At 38.2% G+C, this 22,195-nt stretch overlaps 2 protein-coding genes across 3 annotated transcripts in view; one reads left to right on the top strand and one right to left on the bottom strand.

The window, feature by feature from the left end:
• Positions 1 to 16,453, bottom strand: part of LOC134813455 (adenylate cyclase type 8-like) — an 89,014-nt gene extending 72,561 nt beyond the window's left edge. The window contains exon 1 of the mRNA XM_063821249.1: positions 16,444 to 16,453. The gene's annotated coding sequence lies outside the window, so the exon portion shown is untranslated. The remainder of the gene's footprint in view (positions 1 to 16,443) is intronic.
• Positions 1,572 to 18,924, top strand: LOC134813457 (NADP-dependent malic enzyme-like). 2 transcript variants are annotated; one of them, XM_063821253.1, is made up of 12 exons: positions 1,572 to 1,792; positions 12,895 to 13,037; positions 13,290 to 13,448; positions 14,267 to 14,461; positions 15,846 to 16,013; positions 16,137 to 16,350; positions 16,472 to 16,569; positions 17,171 to 17,326; positions 17,469 to 17,603; positions 17,728 to 17,874; positions 18,058 to 18,153; positions 18,268 to 18,924. In XM_063821253.1, exons 1-12 carry the CDS (start codon positions 1,756 to 1,758, stop codon positions 18,514 to 18,516), a joined length of 1,797 nt encoding a protein of 598 aa, XP_063677323.1. In that variant the 5' UTR covers positions 1,572 to 1,755; the 3' UTR covers positions 18,517 to 18,924. The 2 variants fall into 2 exon arrangements, with proteins under 2 accessions (XP_063677323.1, XP_063677324.1); XM_063821254.1 differs by lacking the exon at positions 1,572 to 1,792 and adding an exon at positions 4,141 to 4,320.
• The last annotated feature ends 3,271 nt before the right edge of the window (positions 18,925 to 22,195 follow it).

The following is a 22,195-nucleotide window of genomic DNA, read 5'->3' as shown; positions in this document are numbered from 1 at the left end:
TTTCTGTAAATTTACAATTTTGAAGATTAATCAAGTTTTGATTAATGTGAGTTACTAAAATAACCACTTATCTTTCTTCATACATGCAACCACTGCACTCTAACTAAACACATTATTTACCACAGTCCACACACCATACTCCACAGATGATATATATATATATATATATATATATATATATATATATATATATATATATATATACACAAACACACTAGTACCGAACAATTGCACTGTAAAACATGCTCACGATACACTCAAAATTGGAAATATTCAACGGCTCGTATATGAAACTTAGCGACTTACACTCAGTGTACACCCAGTGTTAACCAGTATTACACACTAGTAAATTCTACGTAACGCGCGAAAACAATAATTCTGTAGTGTTTTCATTGTCACATCTCACGTCGACGGGATTAAACGCGCGCGCGCGTAACAACTTATCTTACTGCTAACTCAGCGACTAAACACACAACGACTTTGACAATTGACAGATGATTAAACAATTGTGAGTTATGACAGACTTAACTGTATGGGTCAACTACTGAAACTGTATTGTTTACTATCTTATTCATTATACTGGACATGAGATGACGAAGTATTTTAAGCAGCACTTTATACCCCCACTTAGAACTTGATTAGTCACGAACAATAGTGAATAGAATCATCAAAAACCAATACAATAAAACATCTTGATCAATAAATGCCTAGCAGCACCAGACAGCAGCCGTGTACCTTTTTCGACTCCGTGGATTCCCTGATGGACTTTTGTTAATAATCGGACCAACCTTTCTTTCTCGAAACATGTATCCTATTGTATTTCATTATAGTATTAAGATGTGAAGATATACTATGTACTAGATATTACAACGAAATAGAGGTATACCAAATTGGCCCTTGATATTAACTATAACCGTGTTGATGGTTTTAAATTTTGTATGTTGTAAGTACTTTTGATTCACGATGTCAATCCTGAATCCTTCGCATCTCGCCGATCTGCATACGGTGGTTGCGAGAAGCATTATTTGATGCGCGCGCGACCCAGTAGTGCATCGCGCTACAAATTAAAATTTAAAACTTTCAAAACGGAGGCTTATAAATATTATTATATTATGATTGTAAAATAAATGATAAAATTTTAAATTTGTTTCACAAAAAAAAAAAATTGTTTCACTTGATAAAGGAGCAAATTCAAAATTTTACGATTCTGAGTCTTTTTTTAAATATTTTATGTTTTGTTGTTATTTTATTGTCATTTTGTTGTTATTTTGTTGTTATTTTGTTGTTATTTTGTTATTATGTTTTATTATGTTGATATTTGTTTTGATTTATTATTATTTGTTCGTTTGTCTTTTGTTGTATCTTTGCATTAGTAATATAATTTTGGTGTTCAATAATGTTTTAAAATGTTTAGTAAATTTTGTTTTCGTAATTATATTTATTCAGGACGTTGCAGAAGGAATTGATTTAATGTAGTTGGAGGAGTCCTAATGTATATATATAATATATATATATATATATAACCCTCTTCACGTCCGAAAATGGCGTTTTTCTTGTATCAAATATGTAACATTTTTAAGCCGCGCAAATTTATTTCTGTGCACTGAAATTCATACCATTTTAATTTCGCGTTGGACAAAAGTTATTTTGCATGCGCGCAATGAACATAGTTGTTCAACTTTTCATTATCTTAGTTTGATCTAATCAGTTTTCCGAATCCGTTTTTACGCTCTATCGATTGTATGCAGCTTAGTTATGCTTGCTAAAAGTGTTACAAGATTCTCCGGTGTAGGTATGTTCATTACCATTTATTTATCATTAAAAAAAAAACGTCTTGTTTTGAATTGAACGAAAGCTGAAAGAAAAGGCGAATGCCCGAGCATCCATGATTCATAAATCGATCACGATTGATGCTGATCGCATATTGGCGCCGTACTGGTGCATTTAAATTACCTTAATTCCCAAAAATTTGGGCGACAAAAAATTTGAGCGGGCCTCTCGCCCAATTTTTTTGCATACCAAATTAATTGCATAAATCTTTTCCGTCTGCTAATTTTTTTGCTAACCAAACTTTTGGCATTTGGCCTGTGGCCCTGAAATCTATAGAAAGATGGCTTTTTCTTCATATCCAAGTGAAATAATATTTGAAATTTTAGTTTTCTAATCTGTCATTCATGGCTTGACCAAGTAAAAAGGCTTATATTTTAAATGAATAGAAATAACTGGAATAACTAACAGCTACCAATAAAACAAATGGCTAGAGGTACGGATGGCTAGAGATTTAAACAATATCTGCAAATGGATTATCATCCACCGTAAAGTCTGATCTACAAGCATCAGTTATACCCGACCTCTCAAAGCCTTTCCTTATGTCATCTGGCCTCCCTTTTAAATATACAAAAAGTTCGTTGATCCAACGAGCGTGTACTTCACGGATCACTGTCAAGCAGGTATCAATTTTCACATTGTCTGATGAAACTCCTCCATTGAGCTGACACACTATGTTTTTCGCGTACCAATCTTCGTACTTATTGCGCATGAATTTCTTAGCCAGTCCATTGATAGATATGTCCAGGGGCTGTAGATGATGGGTCATATTAGCTGGAACTTTCTGTAGGATGCAGTTGTTGGCTGTCATCAGATCTTTTAGTGTCTGTGTGTGTTGGGCCCGAAACACATCTGATATATCAGTAGCGCTTTCTGCTCAGGGTTGTTGATTGAGGCTCGAACTGATTCTATGTGGGGAAGAAGGATTTTCTCAAAGAACTGGACACTGGTTAGGGTATTAGACCAATGGTTGTGGGTATGGGTAACATGGAAGCTGGATGGGAACTTGAATTTGGGCTCACAACGCTTTGTTTTACCCTGATAGATTATCTGAACAGGCAAGAATTCTCCCGACAACGGGGCAGATCGTAAATTTCATAATGTGAAACAACTCAGACTACCACCTACATGCTTAAAATTGAAAGCAAAATGACTGAAATAATAAGGTATAATAATGAACTAGGGCAAATATCTAACTGAAAATTTAGTGGAAAATCGTTCATTTTTCGAAGAATTTGTGCCCAAATTTTCGGTCACCCAAATGAGTTCAAATTTTCTGCCCAAATTTTTCGGGCTCAAATAAATTGTGCTCAATATAATGGCACACAAATTTTTGGGAACTAAGGTAATAGCAAACTGCTGTTTTCATTTTATGTTATAGCTTGACCATAATATGAGTTAGCAAGGCACCGCAGACTGCAGTAGAGATAGCCTAGTAACTATATTACTATCGGAGTTGTAATGTAATAACAACTGTACTTGTACCACTGATAATAGAAAATGTGATTCGAATTTGTTCATGGAGTTCAGAGTGAAAGTCCAGCGATGGGGGCCAGAGTAAGAGTCCAGAGCACGTGTGCTCTAACATAGATGTTACTGGTTTCCTTAATCATATAGGTAGTACAGTCAATTTCAGTTTACTTGTGCCTGCCCTAATGACCATGATTACAGTTATCGGTAGGATCAAACTATTACACGAATATAAGAATTAGTGATCCAAGCAATCGACGAACGTCTAATTTAGCCATTCAAGAAATTAAGATTATGTAAAGACGGCAGACTTGCGTCTTGCAGTTGCAGAGGAATAAAGAACTATTTCCAGTCGGACCATCCCGGAAAATTAATTGATCGGGAATATTAGATGGGTGCAGTGTGAGGACATCCTTGACTCAGCAAATGAGTGGGCATTGATTTCTAATTATCAAGTTCTGATAAGTTTTTTGTAATTAAGTCCTATGCCAGCTACTCAAATTGTTTATATTCCTTTTTTTCTGTCGCCAGTTAAATCAACTTTCAAATTAAATTTACTACTGATAAGTAATCTGTGATTTCTACAATATTACAAGTTGAACAACTTCAGAGCAAAAATGTCATTTCATTATGAATTCTTCAATCTAATTAGTCTGAAAACCCTATTTCCCCTACCATAATTCGTGATGTACTGTAACATTACCTCTGAAGTCCAGAATATTCACAGGACGGCGTGCCTTGTAATTGTGTTGCTAGCATTAAGGAAACTTCCTTTATATAACCACTGTAATAACAAGGTTAAATACCATAAATACCATTACCTTGCATAATAAATATCTTCTTACATGATCCACCTGGTCCTGTTTTCCCTGTACCACTCTATATAATATACTGCCCCTGCTACTTGTATAGTCGCTCATTTCATCTTGCAGTGATACTGTTGTTGGGTTGAATTAAGAGGTTGGTTTCTGCTTTATACTACAGTGCTTCCAGAGAGGAGAACAATGAGTAATCACATGCCAGGTATACACTAATATTTGTTTAATACTACTATATTTACTGTGTAATGTCCGGATAGAACATTATTTTGTAGGAGTCGTATTGTTACTGAAAAGAGCAGTTTCCCTTTGTCGCATTTACGGAATTATCAGAAATTTTGAACTCTAAACGTATATTCACTGTAATTTATCTTTAATTAAAACGTAAGGTACACTTTTGTTATGAGGTTTATAATATCATTCGAACCTTGTTCTTTTCACAAACTTTTGACAATTGTAACTAAGTATTTTAGTTTTGTTGGCAATGTTCACTAAAGTAAGAGTGCACTTCACAACTCGACATCTAACATTGCACCACTAGTAGTGGGGGGGGGCCGGGGGGGGGGGGTAAGCAGGGAGGCGGCATCAGGAGGGGGGAGGAGGTCAGGAGGTGCTTCTCTTCCGAATTCAAGGTCTTTTGTAGGAAAAAAGTTGGCAGCAAATAGTACTATATCCCGGCAATCTGGAAAGCCTCTTGGGGGAGGGGGTGCCAAAATCGTTAGGGCATACGAATAACATATGAAAACGTAATTTGTAAATTCCATATGTTATCACGGCTTGTTAATTTGATAACGGGCGTGGCTTTCATTTCACCCGATGGCGTGACATAAGGTATTTGATTACATTTTTATCAAATATTCCAACAATTTGGTAATTATCCAAAAAAAGATTATTCCTATACAGGTCTAGGTCAAGGCACGCCGCCTCACAACAACACGATGTTAGTGGCATGATATTTTATGTGTAGTTGCAATGCAAAGATTCTACCGAGTTAGCAAAAATGTCAGAGCACTACTCACTTAGCTAACTTAATTTGATCACCATATCAAATTACAATTATTGTTCACATCTACTCAGATATCTACAAATAATAAATGGTCCCGTACGTATCTTGCGCTCTGCTGATAAAGCTCCATAAGACTAGACTCCACCCTAACCAGTCTGCTACCCTGTCTGCTTGTCTTCTGTGTCTCTTGTGTGCATCACGAGGGGACTAGTCACTAGAATCTTCATGTCCCGTGATGAAGGGTCAGAGAATTCTTAAATTCAGCAGCTGAGCTTTTTGTTGCTTTATCACATGTCATTATTCTTTGTTTTTTGTTCCTTTTGTCGCTGGCTCTGTCTATATCTTTTCATTTGAGGTGCTCTAACAAGCGCAATTCAGATCTTCACTCATCATTTCACTCCCTTCTATTATTCTATTGTATCACCGAAAGGTAAAACGTCCCTGTCTTTATTGTCTATTGTCTATAGTTGCCCTGTGTCACTCCCACTATACCCCCCTTTAAAACTCACCAAATTATCATTCTCCTTCGTGATGTGGTGAGACACCTGGCTACAGTATCTTACTCTTAGTAGTGTAGTACTAGTACAGTAGTCAGTAGTGTAGTACTTAGTAGTGAAGTACTAGATACTTACTTTGTTACTTTGTAGGGCTTCATAGAATCCTCTATCGGGCCATCGAAAAAGTCGACCCCCCGGACAGTGTAGAAACTGTTTTATCACCACTCCAATCAAGCAAGGAGTTTCCATTCCGACGGCTGTATCCTGGAGCTGGAGGCTCGTCCGGAAATGACTTCACAAAGTTCGTTAAAGCTACTTTGAATTGCATAGGATCCTCGATGGTGTGCATATGTGTTGGGATTACATTCCATAATCGAGGTCCAGTGACTGCAAATGAGTTGTCATGTAGTGCTTGATTACGTTGACTGCTGGACTTAGCTATACTGGGCACAACTGCTTTTTGACCATGTCTGAGAGTCGCCGAGAACTGGATACCAATATCATTAGGGCACTTGCAATGCAGAACTTTCCACATGTTGATGATTAAATACCGTTCTCTTCTTCTTTGCAATGACATCAGATCTAGGGCCTTTAATCTCTGCCAGTAGTTGAGGTGCTGGATGCCATCTATTTTCGATGTAAACGTACGCTGAATCCCTTCTAGCTGTTGGATGTCCTTGTTCTTAGAGCAATTCCACAGAGGACAGCAATACTCCAGATGACTTCTAACGAGAGACTTGTACAGAGTCATCATGGTGGCTTTGTCTCTCGTTTTGAACGCACTTAGCACCCAAGAAGCAACTTTTCCTGCGCGTTCAGCTATCCTGTTGACGTGTGGGGTCCAGGACAAATCAGCGGAAACTGTCACTCCTAGATCTTTCACCGTTTGAGTGGGGTACAGCATGTTTCCGTTAGACACTTCATATGTTTGAGCTTGGATGGCGAATGGATGATCAAACAAGGAGTTCTTTGGACAATGCTTGTGAACAAGAAGCTCGAACTTATCCTCATGAAGGGCCATGTTGTTGCACTTAGCCCAATTAACAACAGAGTTGAGATCATCCTGCAGGACATCTTTGTCGGCCAAACTGTAGATATGCTTAAGAATCCTAGTGTCATCAGCAAAGAATCTGATGACAGACCCTTTAACACATAGCTTCATATCATTTATGAACAGAATGAATAACAGTGGCCCAAGAACGGTGCCTTGTGGAACTCCACTGAGGATTGCGGCAGCAAACGATGATACACCATCTAACACAACACATTGCTTTCTTTCAGTCAGGAAGGATCGGATCCAGTTTACCACCTTCTCATGAAACCCCAATCTCTTCATTTTCAGAAGCAGTAACCGATGATCGACCTTATCAAAGGCTTTGGCAAAATCCAAATATATAGCGTCAGTGTCTGCATTTCTAGTAAGACCTTGAACTATATCGTCTACGTGACTTAACAGCTGGGTAAGGCAGCTTCTTCCTGAGCGGAACCCGTGCTGGTTGTTGCAGAGTAGCTGATTTTTCTCAATAAAGTCAACCATAACACCACGGAGGATACGTTCATACACTTTGATGATGTGCGAAGTGAGAGCAACTGGTCTGTAGTTGACTGCCTTGGCCCTGTCACCCTTTTTAAATAGTGGTGTAATGTAGGTGTCTTTGTAGAACGATGGCACTGTACCGTTTTCAAATGATTCCTCCCAAATAATACGTATAGGAGAACACAACTCCTTAGCACAGTTTTTCAAGAGAGTTGTAGGTATTCCGTCTGGTCCACAAGCAGAATCTGTAGAGATACTTTTTATAGCTGAAATGATATCTTCGTCACTAATTCTAAAGTCCTCTAGTTCTTGTGGGTGCTGGATAGAGGGAGGGGAGAAAACCGGATCCTTAACATCAGGAGAGGTCGGATCGCTAAACACAGAGCTGAACTGTTCCTGCAGCAGATCGGCCATTTTCTTGGGGTCTGTGGTTATCTCCTGGTTGCTATCAAAGAGCATGTTAATACTGGATTTGATCTTCGACAGAGACTTAGCATAACTGAAAAAGAACTTGGGATTTGTTTTGATCTTTTCAACTGCCCTGGATTCCTTTTCATCAAGTCTCTTGGTATGGGCACATCGAATATCATACTGTAGGAGTGCAACCTTGTTCCTAACATTTCTGATGTGATCGTCAGGTGCACCATTGTTGACTAAGGCATTCAGCCTTGCCTTGAGTCGGTTCCTTTTACGCCGCAAAGCATTGGTATGTTTTGGGCGACCAGAAGGTTTAGCCTTGCGGGGAACATGAGACGAACATATCTGAAAGAGGGTGTCAGTAAACAAGGCTGGGAAGTCTTCAAAAGAGCATGAAGAACGAAGTTGAGACCAGTTAGTGTCTTCTATCTCGTCTCTGAGCGAGCTGAAGTCTGCTTGGAGAAAATCAAGGCATCTGTACGAGTTTTCATCAAACTTCGGCACTGCTGATTTCTCCTGTTCAAGTGGATTATATGCTAGCATAACATCTACCACGTGATGGTCTGACATTGTTGTGGTTTTGCATTCAACATTTGTAACAACTCGGTTGTTGTTAACTAATAAACAGGTCCAAAACATTGTTTCCTCTCGTTGGACACATTACGTACTGACTCAGCAGATGATCAGACATGAAAGTTAAAAAATGCTGTGCTGACTGCTGAATTTCTTGCGTGCCTCCAGATTGAACACAATTCGTCTGCCAGTCAATTGAGGGTAAGTTAAAGTCTCCAGTCATCATGATATCGTAGCTGTCGTCATTAATACTACTGATACATACGGAGAAAAAACTGAGGAGTGCTTTAAAGCTTGACAAGGATGCATTAGGCGGACGATAAGCCACAGCAACACATGTCTTTATAGTGCTGAAACTACAGAAAAGTCCCTCACACGTGCCGTCATCAAACGTGTTACACTCACTGACCGGTAAGTTGACATGAGAATAGAGTAGAACACCCCCTCCCACCCTTGCATCACGGTCGCTGCGAGATACCGAATAGCCTGGTATTTGCAGTTGTGCGTCTGACATATAGGACTTGAGCCACGTTTCCGTAAGTGCTATAAACGGTAACGAGTGGTTTCTGGATTTCTCATCTTGAATAAGAGCTGAGATTTCTGGCACTTTCCATCTACTCGTACTTGATGCACTAGGATTCATGGACTGGACATTTAAGACGAGGCATGAGGAATAAGGGGCACGTGTGTCCTCTGAGGCGGTAGGAACTGCGGGTACTGGTAGTGGTATAGTGGGAGCGCTGTTCCTGGCTGAAGAGGTGGAGGTGGTCCGGGGTAGTGGTAGGGCATTTGAGTTTGAGGGAGGCTGGACCGGTGGTCGACTATTTCTGATAGGAGTCCGATCCTGGTTTGCATCGTTTCCAACAGTCTCCGTAACTCTAAAAAATCCTGGTTCGCCGTCGTTACACCTTTTGATGGCATGGATTTCTTATTCTCTGCTTTTCCCTTCTTGTGTCCAACAGCAGAGTTGCTTGTCTGACGGCGGGTACCCTTCAAATGAATAAAAGTGCAGTCAGACTTCGTGCAAAGTTTATTCTTAACTGAAAACTTGCACAACACAGGGTGAAGAAACTTGCAGTCTGGACCTTTACTGCAACCAAACTTGTGCTGATTTCCGTATTGACAGAATCTGTTACAATACTTCGGGTGTTCAAACTCACAAATCTGACCATTATGTTTCTTCTTCCCCTTGAGACCATGAGGACACTTTCCACGCTTGTACTTCTCACAAATTCTCTCCTGCGCAGCAGCAGATGATTTCTCGTGATAGAGTATTGGTAATACAGTCTTACTCTGCAGTCTCCAGAGTTTACTATCTTACTGTTATATTTGGTATATATCTCTGTACCAGGTACCTTACTAACCTGACAGCTAACTGTTTTGTGGGCCGGATGAGAGCTCTAACAAGCCCATGTCAAGTCTAGTAGCATTTAATTGTTTGATATTATACCAAATATTTGAATTTGACAGGACTTTGTAAAGCTTTGTCAATAAGGCTCTACACTCTACATGCTCCTGTGAATATTAGTATTCAGACTCTTAGTAGTAGTTTTATACGTCCTATAACTTATTATTTTATATAAATCTGCATTGACATTAGAGTTCTGATTTCATTTCGAACAGTCTCATCATTAAAAAATGAATCTTACTGTTTATTACTGATTACTGCACTTTTATAAAAACCAATTTCAAGCTTCCTTTGTATAATATGATTAGTACAAATGAAATCCTACAAATTATGGGAATTCTCCGTTAAGTTAGAGTTATAGTAATGTATATACATATATAATATATATATATATATATTTAAACAATAATATTGTTACAAGAACACCCATACTTTACCTTCCTCATATTGGAGGAACTGTTACTGTACTGCTATATTCAGTTTTCTAATTTACCATCTAGCCCCGCATTTGTATTTTCCAACACCTGTTGCTAGGTTACCTTCACTTCAATATCATATCTGATCTTTTGTGGGTCCTACTAATCTGAGCTAAGATATCTTATTACTCCTCGATGATGTTTCTATCATTGTATTTATTACGCTGGTTAGTTCGCAGCCGAAGGTTACGGTCATTACCCTTTCCTATTGGCTAGAATACGACTAGCCGAGCTGTCACGTGTCACTAGAAATAAACCTCTCCTTACTCATTAGCCGCCGATTAAGAAACAGCTGTTCGTTATCGCCACCTTTACCAGTGCGGTGTTACGATACTACTTGAATAACACATTTACTGTTGAAATAGAGACACGAGACGGCAGACTTGGCCACCATTTTTATCGATTTAAGGCTACAGAGAAGCATTGCCTCTTCTACTGCCATTCCCTGTAGCCATAATCTAATGATAATGGTAATTTATCATAGTGGTATAATACCTATTTTCTTTATTTTTGAGCTCTTATCTTATCTGGCCTCCTCCTCAAGTTTACTTTAAATAAGATATTTATTATTTATGCGTTGAATTTATAAATTTGTTCTAATTTGTGAACATCGTAGTTCCTCTTCATCGCTCTAGCTTTAGAGTTTAAACACATGATTCCAGTCTGCCAGAATAATGATAAATAATAAAGTAATATCGAGGAGGGTAGAACACGATGTTGCATGGTGGCATGATCTTTCATGCGTAGAACTTAGTTCAGAATCTTCAAATTGTTACGCTTGATTCCATAATTCTAATCTTACAAAGATTCTACTGAGTTAGGAACAATGTCAGAGCAGTTAGCTAACTTAATTTGGTTACCGTATCAAATTACAATTACAGTTCACATCTACTCAGATTTCTACAGAATTATTTGTTTGATCTTTTGTTCGCTGTAGCTCTATAATATCAGTAAGATGTTTTGCTCCTTTTTCGGAAGGTGACTTTAATCGTCCCTTATTTAAATTGACTAAGCTCAAATTAATGAACATTCCTATTACTGGTAAAAGTAGCAGTCATTGCTCCTCTAATATACTCTAAATTTACCTCTAGTATACTCTCTAATACTGTAATCGTAGTGGCATATACTCGGAGCTAAAGGCAGTGTACACTCCTCAACAAGCAGCGCTCTCTCTCTAACGATAATTACACAGCACATTATGTACCTACACACCACTGGTATCATGAGCTTGCTTACACTGGTTTCATTACAGTGGTGTATTAGATTGCATTTACTGTGAGTGTGGTTGTATTTGTTGGCTTATTTCCTCCTCTCTAATTACCAATACTCCTCTCTCCCTGGTGATGTCACGTACCATCTCGTCTCAGGAATTTCCTTTTCTTAACTTTCTAACCTTACACACTGCCAGCTTGATCCCACTGATATCCGGTATCTTATATATTATAGTGTAAACCCTTCTTTGCGGAATGTGTAATCCTCCCATTAGCTCATATTGAGTATTTGTTTACTGGTTAAGTAAGGTACACTTTTTTTTCTTCCTTTTTTTGTTTGTTGATATAAAGCTACTCGCCACTTAGGTCCAGGATCATTATAATACATAACGCCGGACTTCTAGGTGATGTACGGTTCACTGCTCTTGTTACCTATTATAATATGTTTATTCTACTGATAGTCCTCATTTTGAATATTTGATATGATCAGTCTTACCCTGTGCTTATTTACATTTTATTGCATAACATAGTCAGTTTGTTATTACGTGATATATTTTGCCGATATTACTTTGTTGAGAAACCTTTTAATACATGACTCATCTAAGAACATGGTTCAGAACGTCTTGAAGCCTTGCAACAGAACTATTATAATATTATAAACTTACATAAAACCATATATAAGCATAATAACATAATTATAACTTTATAACAAATATCTATATTTATGAAATAAACAGTGGAACTGTTACAAGTCTCACTTTACTCAGCCTTGCTTTCTCGGAGGTCAATTTTACAAGTTATACAATATACAACAACCAATCGTTGATTGGTTGTTGCTCTGGTTACAAGTAATACCTGCTCGTTGATTGGTTGTTGCTCTGGTTACAAGTAATACCTGCTCGTTGATTGGTTGTTGCTCTGGTTACAAGTAATACCTGCTCGTTGATTGGTTGTTGCTCTGAGCTAGTTCACCAATTAAATACTCTCCCTCTAAGATCACTTAACAAACACAATGCTCACTACTCCTCAGTTATATACTTTGTACGTGTGGCGATTAACCGCTGCTTGTATCAGATATCTACACAGACTTAACAGATCTTTACAAAGATTTAACAGAACTTTCTTTACAAAGATTTAAAAGCCGTATTATAGTTTGGTATAACGACTCCGCAACTCGCTGCAGAACTGTATAATTACTGTGACTAGTTTAGTTTGTCTCGCGTGCAGTGCATATCATAGAACAGAGTAGAATATCTATAGAATTAGCGCTTACTGCACTAGCTTTCGCTGCACAACTTTTAAATTACCGTTATATTCACGCTCAATATTACACACATTTTTGTGTCAATACTTTGAGTTATTTAATTTTTTCTATCAACACGTATCAACTATCAAGCAATATCAGTTGCTGTACAGTATGTGTTCAGTGTATACTGTATAGTTACTAACTTTGCACATTGTATACGGTACGGGCGCTAAATTTGGCAAACCAGTACTATAGGTAGTACATATATACAGGATATATATTTTATATAATATACAGGATGTATATTATATAGCCTATACTCTATAATAGGGATTAGGGAATGATGATTTCAGAAAGATAACCGTCTCTATTTGTTAACTTTCCAACTTACTACTGTTTGTCCTGTAGGAGTTGCAGTTAGCGGGATGTTGAGACCCAGAGTGCAGCTGAGCGGATTCAGTTCCAATAGTAGTGGGGAGGCGACACCAGGACCTCTGTCTGTTCCTGAGAAACATGGCATGGACATCATCAGGGACCCCAGTCTCAACAAGGTACTGTCTTGTTCTACTGTTCTACTGTTCAGTGTTATAGGAATACGTCTCGATACAATAAACAGTATTTTTGATTTAACTTGTAAAGCTCAACATGGTGTGCAAACTGCAAAATATTGTAATATATAAACTTTTATTATTACACATCTGATTATATTTCAATTTCTCAATTCTAGATTACGTAAACCACCTCCCCACCCTAAGAACTAATTAACTCTGTGCACAGTTAACCAATCTCTCTCTCTCCTACAGGGTATGGCGACTACACTGAAGGAGCGACAATCCCTAGGAATACACGGACTACTTCCCCCTAACTTCACAACTCAAGATGCTCAGGTTGAGAGGTGCATGATCCATCTGGCTGCTAAACCTAACGCTCTGGAGAAATACATCTACCTTTGCTCTCTGCAGGTTATATAAGCTAAATTGTAGTACATCCGTTTTACTGGGCACTATGGGGGGGGGGGGGGGGGGGGGGGGGGGGGGGGGGGGGGGGGGGGGGGGGGGGGGGGCTCATGGGGTAATTAATGTACGTCGTAGATATTGTGATTTACGGAGCAATTTTATTTTTCTCCAAGAATTTTATATTATAATATGTCCTTGTATCTTACTATAAGAGACGGTTTGTAGTAGACAAATTACACTGTACATGGTATATATTATATATATACACAACTATAAAGCACTGCTTTGTTAGGGTGAACACCAGGTGTGGATTATTGAGTTTCAGAGAGAGTTCACTCTGAACTATTGTGCCCCCACATTCAGCCCTCTATTTCACAGCTAATCAACTTAATACTCCTTAGTTCCTAGATAGTTCATAGTATTAGCATTACAATGTTGTATACCAGACTACTGTTGTAAACATGTAGATATAGAAATACTAATAGTGCTTCTCTCTGCGTATTTGCAAATGTAAAGTGTTAATGTATAACAGTGTGTGTATCGCAATATTTCTAAAGAATTTACATTCCGAGCAAGGCTTGCGGCAAAGTGTATTTTGCAAGCTGCATTTTTACCAGGAAACTGCTGTACATTTATTTGCCACACATTTACCCGCGAACTGGCTTATAAAATATTAACTATTCCTTACTAAAACCGCTCTTTTAATCACCAATATTACCATAAAATACTTATGATTAATGAACTATTTCCCTTATTACTAATGAACTTGTATTTGAGTTCCAACATCACCCTTTTACTTTACATTACCCCTCGCTATTTCTCAGGACAGAAACGAGCGTCTATTCTTCCGACTGTTAAAAGATCACCTGGAGGAACTAATGCCTATTATCTACACACCAACTGTTGGGTTAGCCTGTCAGAAATACGGCGTTTTGTTCAGACGACCTCGGGGCCTTTTCATCACCATCCACGACAAGGGCCACATCTACGACATCCTCAAAAACTGGCCCGTCAAAAATGTAGGTTTTTCTATTTTTAGTGTATACTGTATAGTGCTGCAGTGCTGTTTCTTAAGGGGGGGGGGGGGGTTCACCCTGATTTTTTTGTGAAACTTGGTTTCGAGATATCAGTTGACCAACAAACTAGGACCAGTGACCGAACTTTTGAGGGGGTCCCGGACCCCAACCGCCAAACGGTGCCTGGGGGGCAGCCACGCCCATATTTGGTCCAAATTAGGCCCAATTTAGCCAAATACCCTGAACATGCCCAAAATCCAGATTTAAAAAATTTGGCGGCCAAATTCCAAAATTTGCAATGCGAAATTCAGAATTTGGCCGCCAAATTTTTTTAAAGGCCTAACTCAAAATTCTGTCCCAAAACTTAAGGTCGAAATGCGATTCTACGTTGATTCTGAAAATTTCATGTAAAAATATTGAAACCCTATTGAGTTCTATTGTTTTGAGCGAAATCAGTTTTGCAAATATCGCGAACTGAGATATGGGCAATTTTGTTCATTTTTTGCGATTATTTGAACACAGAATCCACAGTTAGGTAAATACTGAGCTGATAATCATAGATAATGTGTAGTATAGGCTTACCTTCCATATAAAGTTGGTTTCATTCAAAAATATTGATATTTGACCAATTTATGGGCCAAAATCGATCAAATTTGGTGCGTATGCCCAAATATGGTCATATGGTTTTTTGCTCATAACTCAGTCATTTTTTGTCCAATCTTGATGAAAATTCAAATACGAGTTCAGGGGACCACTAGCTACAAGTAAAGCACCTAAAATCTGGATTTTGGGCATGTTCAGGGTATTTGGCTAATTTGGGCCTTATTTGGACCAAATATGGTCGTGGCTGCCCCGCGGGCACTGTTTGGCGGTTGGGGTCCGGGACCCCCTCAAAAGTTCGGTCACTGGTCCTAGTTGGTTGGTCAACTGCTATCTCGAAACCAAGTTTCACAAAAAAATCAGGGTGAACCCCCCCCCCCCCCCCCCCCCCCCCCCCCCCCCTTAAGATTAGCTCCTGACATACATACCGTTTTATGTGTTTTAGTTCATCTGTTCCTCCGTGCTTATCACAGGGGCCGATTTAAAGTGACAAAACTGTTCGAATATTCGGAGAACTGATGCTTGTACGCAGCATGCATTGTTTTAAAATTTATGCTTTTCTAAATCTGTTGGATTTTGTGTACACTGAAAACTGTAGTGTTGACACTTCAAAATAAAAGAGCTGTACATTTTATGAGCAGTATTAGACCACTATACCTAATCCCTCTAATCTTGCACTTATCAAGAATACCTACATAAATCCAGTGCAATGTACAGTGTAATGTACAGTGTAATGTACCATGATTAGCGTCAATTTAATTGCACTAACCTGTGCCGTATAAATTAGGTGAAAGCAGTGTGTTTCACAGACGGAGAGCGTATCCTGGGATTAGGAGATCAGGGATGTCAGGGTATGGGTATACCTGTGGGTAAGATGGCATTGTACACGGGCTGTGCGGCTATTAACCCCCAGTACTGTCTTCCTGTTACACTGGACGTGGGCACTAACAATCAGGTATGTGGAGAATGTTATAGTTTTATCTTTAATACTGGTGTTATTATATTGTGTTTGCTTTTCATGATTGTTAGTAAAATGTAAGATGTTTCCTTCAGCTAAATGTAATGCTCAAATATACAGGCACTATTGGAGGATCCCATGTACATTGGGCTCCGCCACAAGCGTGTCACTGGTGATGCTTACGATGAGTTCATTGATGAGTTCATTTCCGCTTGCAAAGCTCGGTATGGATCCTCAGTGCTGATGCATTTCGAGGACTTTGGAAATCAACATGCGTTCAGACTGCTTAGCAAATATCTGGATAACACATGTTGTTTCAACGATGATATTCAAGGTTTGTCACTCGAAATTATCCTTACTTACTTTAGCTCATTGAACAGCAGTTTTAACCATTGTAGACATATTAATTAATATCATGGATGGTAAGCAAATTATTTAAATTTCAATCGTCTTAGGTACTGCGTCAGTTGCTCTAGCTGGAATTCTAGGCAGTCTTAGGATAACGAACAATAAGATAAGTGATCACACCTTCGTGTTCCTTGGGGCTGGTGAGGTGAGTTCCTATAATTTAATATTATTGCCTATTTGTGATAATTTAATTTGTTACTTCCATAAGTTACGTCTATATGGATATAATATTATCGAAAGGATTTTGCGGGTTCGGGAGAGAGACACCCAGTCTTTTTAAATTTGAAATCTTCACGAAAAAGTTGACAAGGTTTGTTATAAGAAAACCATGTGACTTCAAGGTCACTGAACTTCTGCATCTGTCTGGTTGTTTGACATATCCTATAATATATGAAACATGGATCCTATTTTAGTATCTTGTAATCCACCTAGTAAAGTCCTGATTGGCATCGCGTATTTGATGATTAGGCTGCTCTCTGTTGTTTATAACTTTGTCCGCTGAATCATCACAAAACATCATACGCCTTACTGTTATTTATAACAAGATTGCTGCGGCATGCAAGGTCATGTGACTAAATCGAACTCCGGAGCGGGCGCGGTGACGTTTTTGTGATTTATTTTGTGCGCGTTTCGTGCGCGGTAGACCTTTTTTTGCGTGTTGAGCTGAATTCTCAATTTGAGATATCATGTTTAAACTCTGCGGATTGGCCCATTGTCGCAAACTACCTTTAATCATAATATTTCAGGCTAATCTTGGAATTGCAGAGCTTATCTGCTTGAAGATGGAAAAAGAAGGAGTCCCAAAAGCAGAAGCCTACAAGAAAATCTTCATGTTAGATTCGCGTGGACTCCTCGTAAAAAGTAGAACAAACCTCACTAAGCACAAACTTCCTTTCGCTAAGGTAGCTAAAATATTAGATAGTTCATAGTAGATACTATACCAAAAATTATACACGTAATTATCCCTAAATTTGAACTGGATATTATCAGAATGCCCAACTACGTAGTACTTGTTGTCACAAGCTTTTATTAAAACCGTTACAGGACATGCCAGAATGTAGAAATTTAGAGGAAGTTATCAAAAACGTAAAACCGACCGCTCTCATTGGTGCTGCCGCTCAACCCAAAACGTTTACCAAGGAGATTATCGAGGAAATGACCCGCAATAATGAACGACCAGTAAGTGAAGCATATTATTTGCTTACTCGGCAAACGTGTGTTTTATAAAAGTTTTTGAGTTCTCATGTTGTTTTTATCGTACATAACCATCGTTACTGTTAAATTTGACAATCCCTCATTTCAGATAATATTTGCGCTCAGTAACCCGACTAGTCAAGCTGAGTGTACTGCTGAAGAGGCCTACAAATGGTCGAACAACAAAGCAGTGTTCGCTAGCGGCTCTCCATTCCCCCGATACGAACAAGATGGTCACATATTCGAGCCCGGCCAGGTATTGAATTTAACTGATTACAGCACCGGGGTTTTCTCAAAGTTCTTAAAATAAATATTAAATTGTTGGTCAAAAGCAACACCTTAGGCACAGACTATTACTTCACCACTTACATCTGATTACAAAGAGACTACAAGATATGAGGCAAGAAATAATTAAATGTTAATCAACTCACTATCCCAGGGGAACAATGCCTATATTTTCCCGGCGGTAGCTCTAGGAGTTATGTGTTGTGGGTCTATCAATATTCCGGACGAACTCTTCCTTCAGTCAGCTGAGGTAAATATAACTTACCTATTTATTTGTATTGCTTATTATGAAAATTTATTAACACTTGAAATAATCCGTCTATCAATTGTGACTGTAAAGTATTCTAACTGACACCAACCTCAGGCACTGTCCTACCTGGTATCGGACAAAGATCTGGCAGTTGGTAGAGTGTACCCTCGACTCTCCGACATCCAAGAGATCAGCGTCAAGATAGCAGTGTCTGTTATAGAAAGAGCATATGAGCTTAACCTGGCAACCGTGTACCCCAAACCAGATAACCTGGAACAGTTTGTGAGGGATCAGCTCTACTCTACTGATTATCCCACCTTTATTCCGGAAACCTACGAGTACGATCTTTCCAACTATCAGTGAGATTAACGGAGATATCTGAGAGATAAAAACTCCGCGACTCCTGCCTCAAATTGATCCAGGGAACGGCTGAATGTTACGCTGTTACTAATGTCCGTCTTTTTTTTGTAGATTATTAAATTTTTTGTCCCTCTTAATAAGTTTGCTGATTTTGATGAAAAGACGATGTTATGATTTGATAAATTCACGACGAAGTTTTATAAGTTATTCATGCTCTTATTTGTATTTGATACCCTGCAATTGAATGCTTAGTTAATTCGTGTGTTATTTTTCTGGTATTTCGAACAATTTAACATTAAATTAAAACAGTATGTATAGTACTAGCAGTGAAACTTAAATAAATTCTCTCCGGCAACCCACTGTTATCTCACTCATATTTGTAACATTATTTCATATAATATGTTTGGCAAATTTGTTTCTTTAATTTCGTCCACCACATACAATAAAACATCGTCAAAATGCTTTACAGTGACAGTGTTTGTATTTACGTTTTAAAGGACCGCTAATGCATAGTTGAGGTTTAAAGGTTAAATGGAATGAATAAAACATCCTCAAATTATAAAACTTGGCATCTACTTCTCACTAATTAACCTATTAATGCACAAGGGCCGGGGTATAGTTGACTTTCTAATTGGTTGCGGGTGAGAAATTCAGTAAAAACTGTAAAATTTTGGTCCTGGAAGTTTTGTTTCCAAAAACTGAAAATGGGACAAAGATTAGGACAATGTGATTTTGCAATTTCATTCGGGATTTTGACTCCCAGTACCTCAATTTGGTTTAATACTGTCATGAATGATGTGGATACTCATGGTCGGGGAGGTGATACATATTTGTTTATGTTTTAGGTGGCGCCTCTATTCAGCAGGTTGAAGAGGTGACACATATTTTTTACTTTTATAAAGTTATAACTCCACTTATGACCCATTTGACGGCCACTTATTATTTTCATAATTGCACCGTTTTTTTTCTAGGGAGTGCGATTACAAAACTAATTGCACTGTTTTGAGAGCAACTGAAAACATATTCGGTGCGATTACAAAACTAATCGCACTGATTTTCTGAAAGATACTGTGATATATTAATAGCTTTCAGAGGTGATTTAACGGGCGAAACTTGGGTGGTCTGAAAATCCACTGCAGGCAAGCAAAACGTTCAAACAATCATCACAACTGCAGATAATAGGGACGGGCCGATTCTTGGTCCATCCCATCCTAGCGGCCAATAGCGATCGATGATTTATGACTTATGTCACGTGACTCAGATCCTACCAATCACATAACACTAACAGGAGCAATGAGCATCAGACGGTTATCCTATGTTTACTTTTCTTATCTGTATTTGACCTTCTGTTGAGGTGGTTATCAGACATTTTGTGGAGTTACTAGATTGTTCAAATCAACCGAGAGAGAGTCGGCGGATGACGTCACTTCGTTTCTCGGAGAGATTTCGGGCTGAAGTGGAGGGTTGAAGTGCAAGTGCGCTGTTCTTTGAGTTGCTCAGTGCTCTCAAAACATTGCTAATATAATTGCATTATACGCAGTTAGATTAGCTTATGTAAATTATAATGCGTAAAACTGTAAAAATACTTGTTTTTTATGTTTGTCAATTTTCCAACTGATATGAAATTAGTTTCTTTCGACGTCAAATCTAACTTCATACTAGAGGTCTAAATATGCATGAGAAAAAGAATACGAATAATTCAGAATAATTCAGGTAAATGCTGTTGGTATATTATACTTATATAGTGCTATGTAATGTGAGAATTCTAGTAGAGGTGAGTCATATATTTTTTGACACATAACAATGATTGTGTGGTTTGATTGGTCAATAGTGGATGCAGATTGGTTAATCGCTGTCACCTGTCAAAGAATATGCCTCACCTCTTCACCAGAATCCACATTTATATTTATAAGATGTGGATAGATGTAAGATTACCCACATCATGTATAAACAGCTTCAACTGCCTTTTCACTCTTAATGTGAGTATTAGAGGGGAACAAGTATAGTAGCCCTAAATGTGGCTGCCTGCTCCTAAATGCATTTCGATTATAAATACTTAAATAGTTAAATAGCTCTTTGAACGCGTTTGAATGATAAAGGCTGGGCGATTATGCTAGTGCACAGTTAAATAGGATTGTTCGTGTTTTCTAAACTCTGATTTAGTAGCATGAGGTTTACTTCGCGTGTATTGTGTAAGAAGAGAGTTCATCTGAATACTAGACAGATCCGAAGCACGGGTTGCCTCCGCCCTCCATTATATAGTGATTTGTGAATAAATCCTACATTCAGGAAGGTAAATAAGTTTGCTCAATGCTCACATTAGTTAAAACAGGGGCTCTCCAACACATTACAGAGAGGGACACAGAGGCCTGTGTAATCGAGATTGTGCGATTAAGTCATTTAACTTTGTATAGCATTTTTAACAGCAGAGTTCCTTTTTTACTTAAATCTTATTCAGTAATAACTTTTCTGTGTAATGTGAGTGACACTACTTACCTTATCGGTCATAATTATCACGGACATTACTTACCTTATCGGTCATAATTATCACGGACATTACTTACCTTATCGGTCATAATTATCACGGACATTACTTATGTCCGTGAAAATAATGTCTGTGGCATTAAGGTCCGTGAATAATGAAGTCCGGTAATTATTTCCATTAATTTTAGTGTGTGTGTCCCTACATATGCGTAGATATGTGTGTAGCCGATTACTATATTAGTTTATTAGTATACTAGGACAAATATAATCACTCCTCGGTTATCTTTTAGTAAATACCTTGACCAGCCACAACCCCAACGAAGAAGAATAAGAGTACTCAGTAAGACAGTACATGATACGCTAAGATGATGTAACCATATCCTAAACGGTCTTGCCGGCAAGCTTCCTGCTGACACCCCAGATTTCTACATTATAAGAATATAAGTATGAGTTAAAAGAAACTGGATCCAGGCGATCATGGACGGACAAGAACTTTGTCCTTTACAACTTTTAAACAAAATTTTAGCAAAATATAATAGCTGTAAGAATCCTAAACGTTAGTGCACTGTGCAGTCAAATAAATGAACTGCGATAATGCATTTGACAGTCAGTCACTGCAATTTATTCTGCAACTTATTTTTCAATTTTCACTGCCACACTTAGGCTTATCTTGCCTACACATTTAAAAAAACGAAATTCCTTGCGCACCGCGTACTAAAATTACTTGGATTTCTACCGCTTTGATAAATGACTACATGAAGATGGGGAGTTAATATTGTTGATTTATATAATATAGATTATTTATTCTTTAGTGTAGATTAACTTTATTTTTATATATTTTACAAGTGTGAAGGATCAACCATACGTTATTGATATTTTTGAAATATTTAATGATACATTGATATAATAATAAATGATTGTAATATTTTTATTGAGGCACATGCCACCCCATCGCGGGTTTACTACTACTGGCTCTTTGCCAAGGTCCTTTAGTCAGTGTTTTTAGTGAACACTATGTTCATGGTAGCTTGTAATATGTCGCAGCGAATGGTAAAGACCCGCCAGTGTGAGATTATCTTACTGTGAAATAAAGAATGGAGTCGAAGCAGCTACCCAGACCAATGACATAACAATGCATTATTCATGGGCATTGCATGAAGAGGGTTCCTGCTTTATTGTGGCAAGCAAACCCGTTGCT

Source organism: Bolinopsis microptera, chromosome 3 (genome assembly GCF_026151205.1).
Source record: "Bolinopsis microptera isolate Bmic1 chromosome 3, MBARI_Bmic_1.0, whole genome shotgun sequence".
NCBI classification, from domain to species: Eukaryota; Metazoa; Ctenophora; class Tentaculata; order Lobata; family Bolinopsidae; genus Bolinopsis; species Bolinopsis microptera.
This window is presented reverse-complemented; position numbering and strand designations above follow the sequence as displayed.

Excerpts from the sequence above, each read along its gene's own strand:
- LOC134813457 (XM_063821253.1), top strand. The coding sequence starts at position 1,756 with ATGCTTGCTAAAAGTGTTACAAGATTCTCCGGTGTAG. Across the intron at positions 16,351-16,471 it reads TTTCAACGATGATATTCAAG|GTACTGCGTCAGTTGCTCTA; the intron begins GTTTGTCACTCG and ends CAATCGTCTTAG. Across the intron at positions 17,875-18,057 it reads ACATATTCGAGCCCGGCCAG|GGGAACAATGCCTATATTTT; the intron begins GTATTGAATTTA and ends TCACTATCCCAG.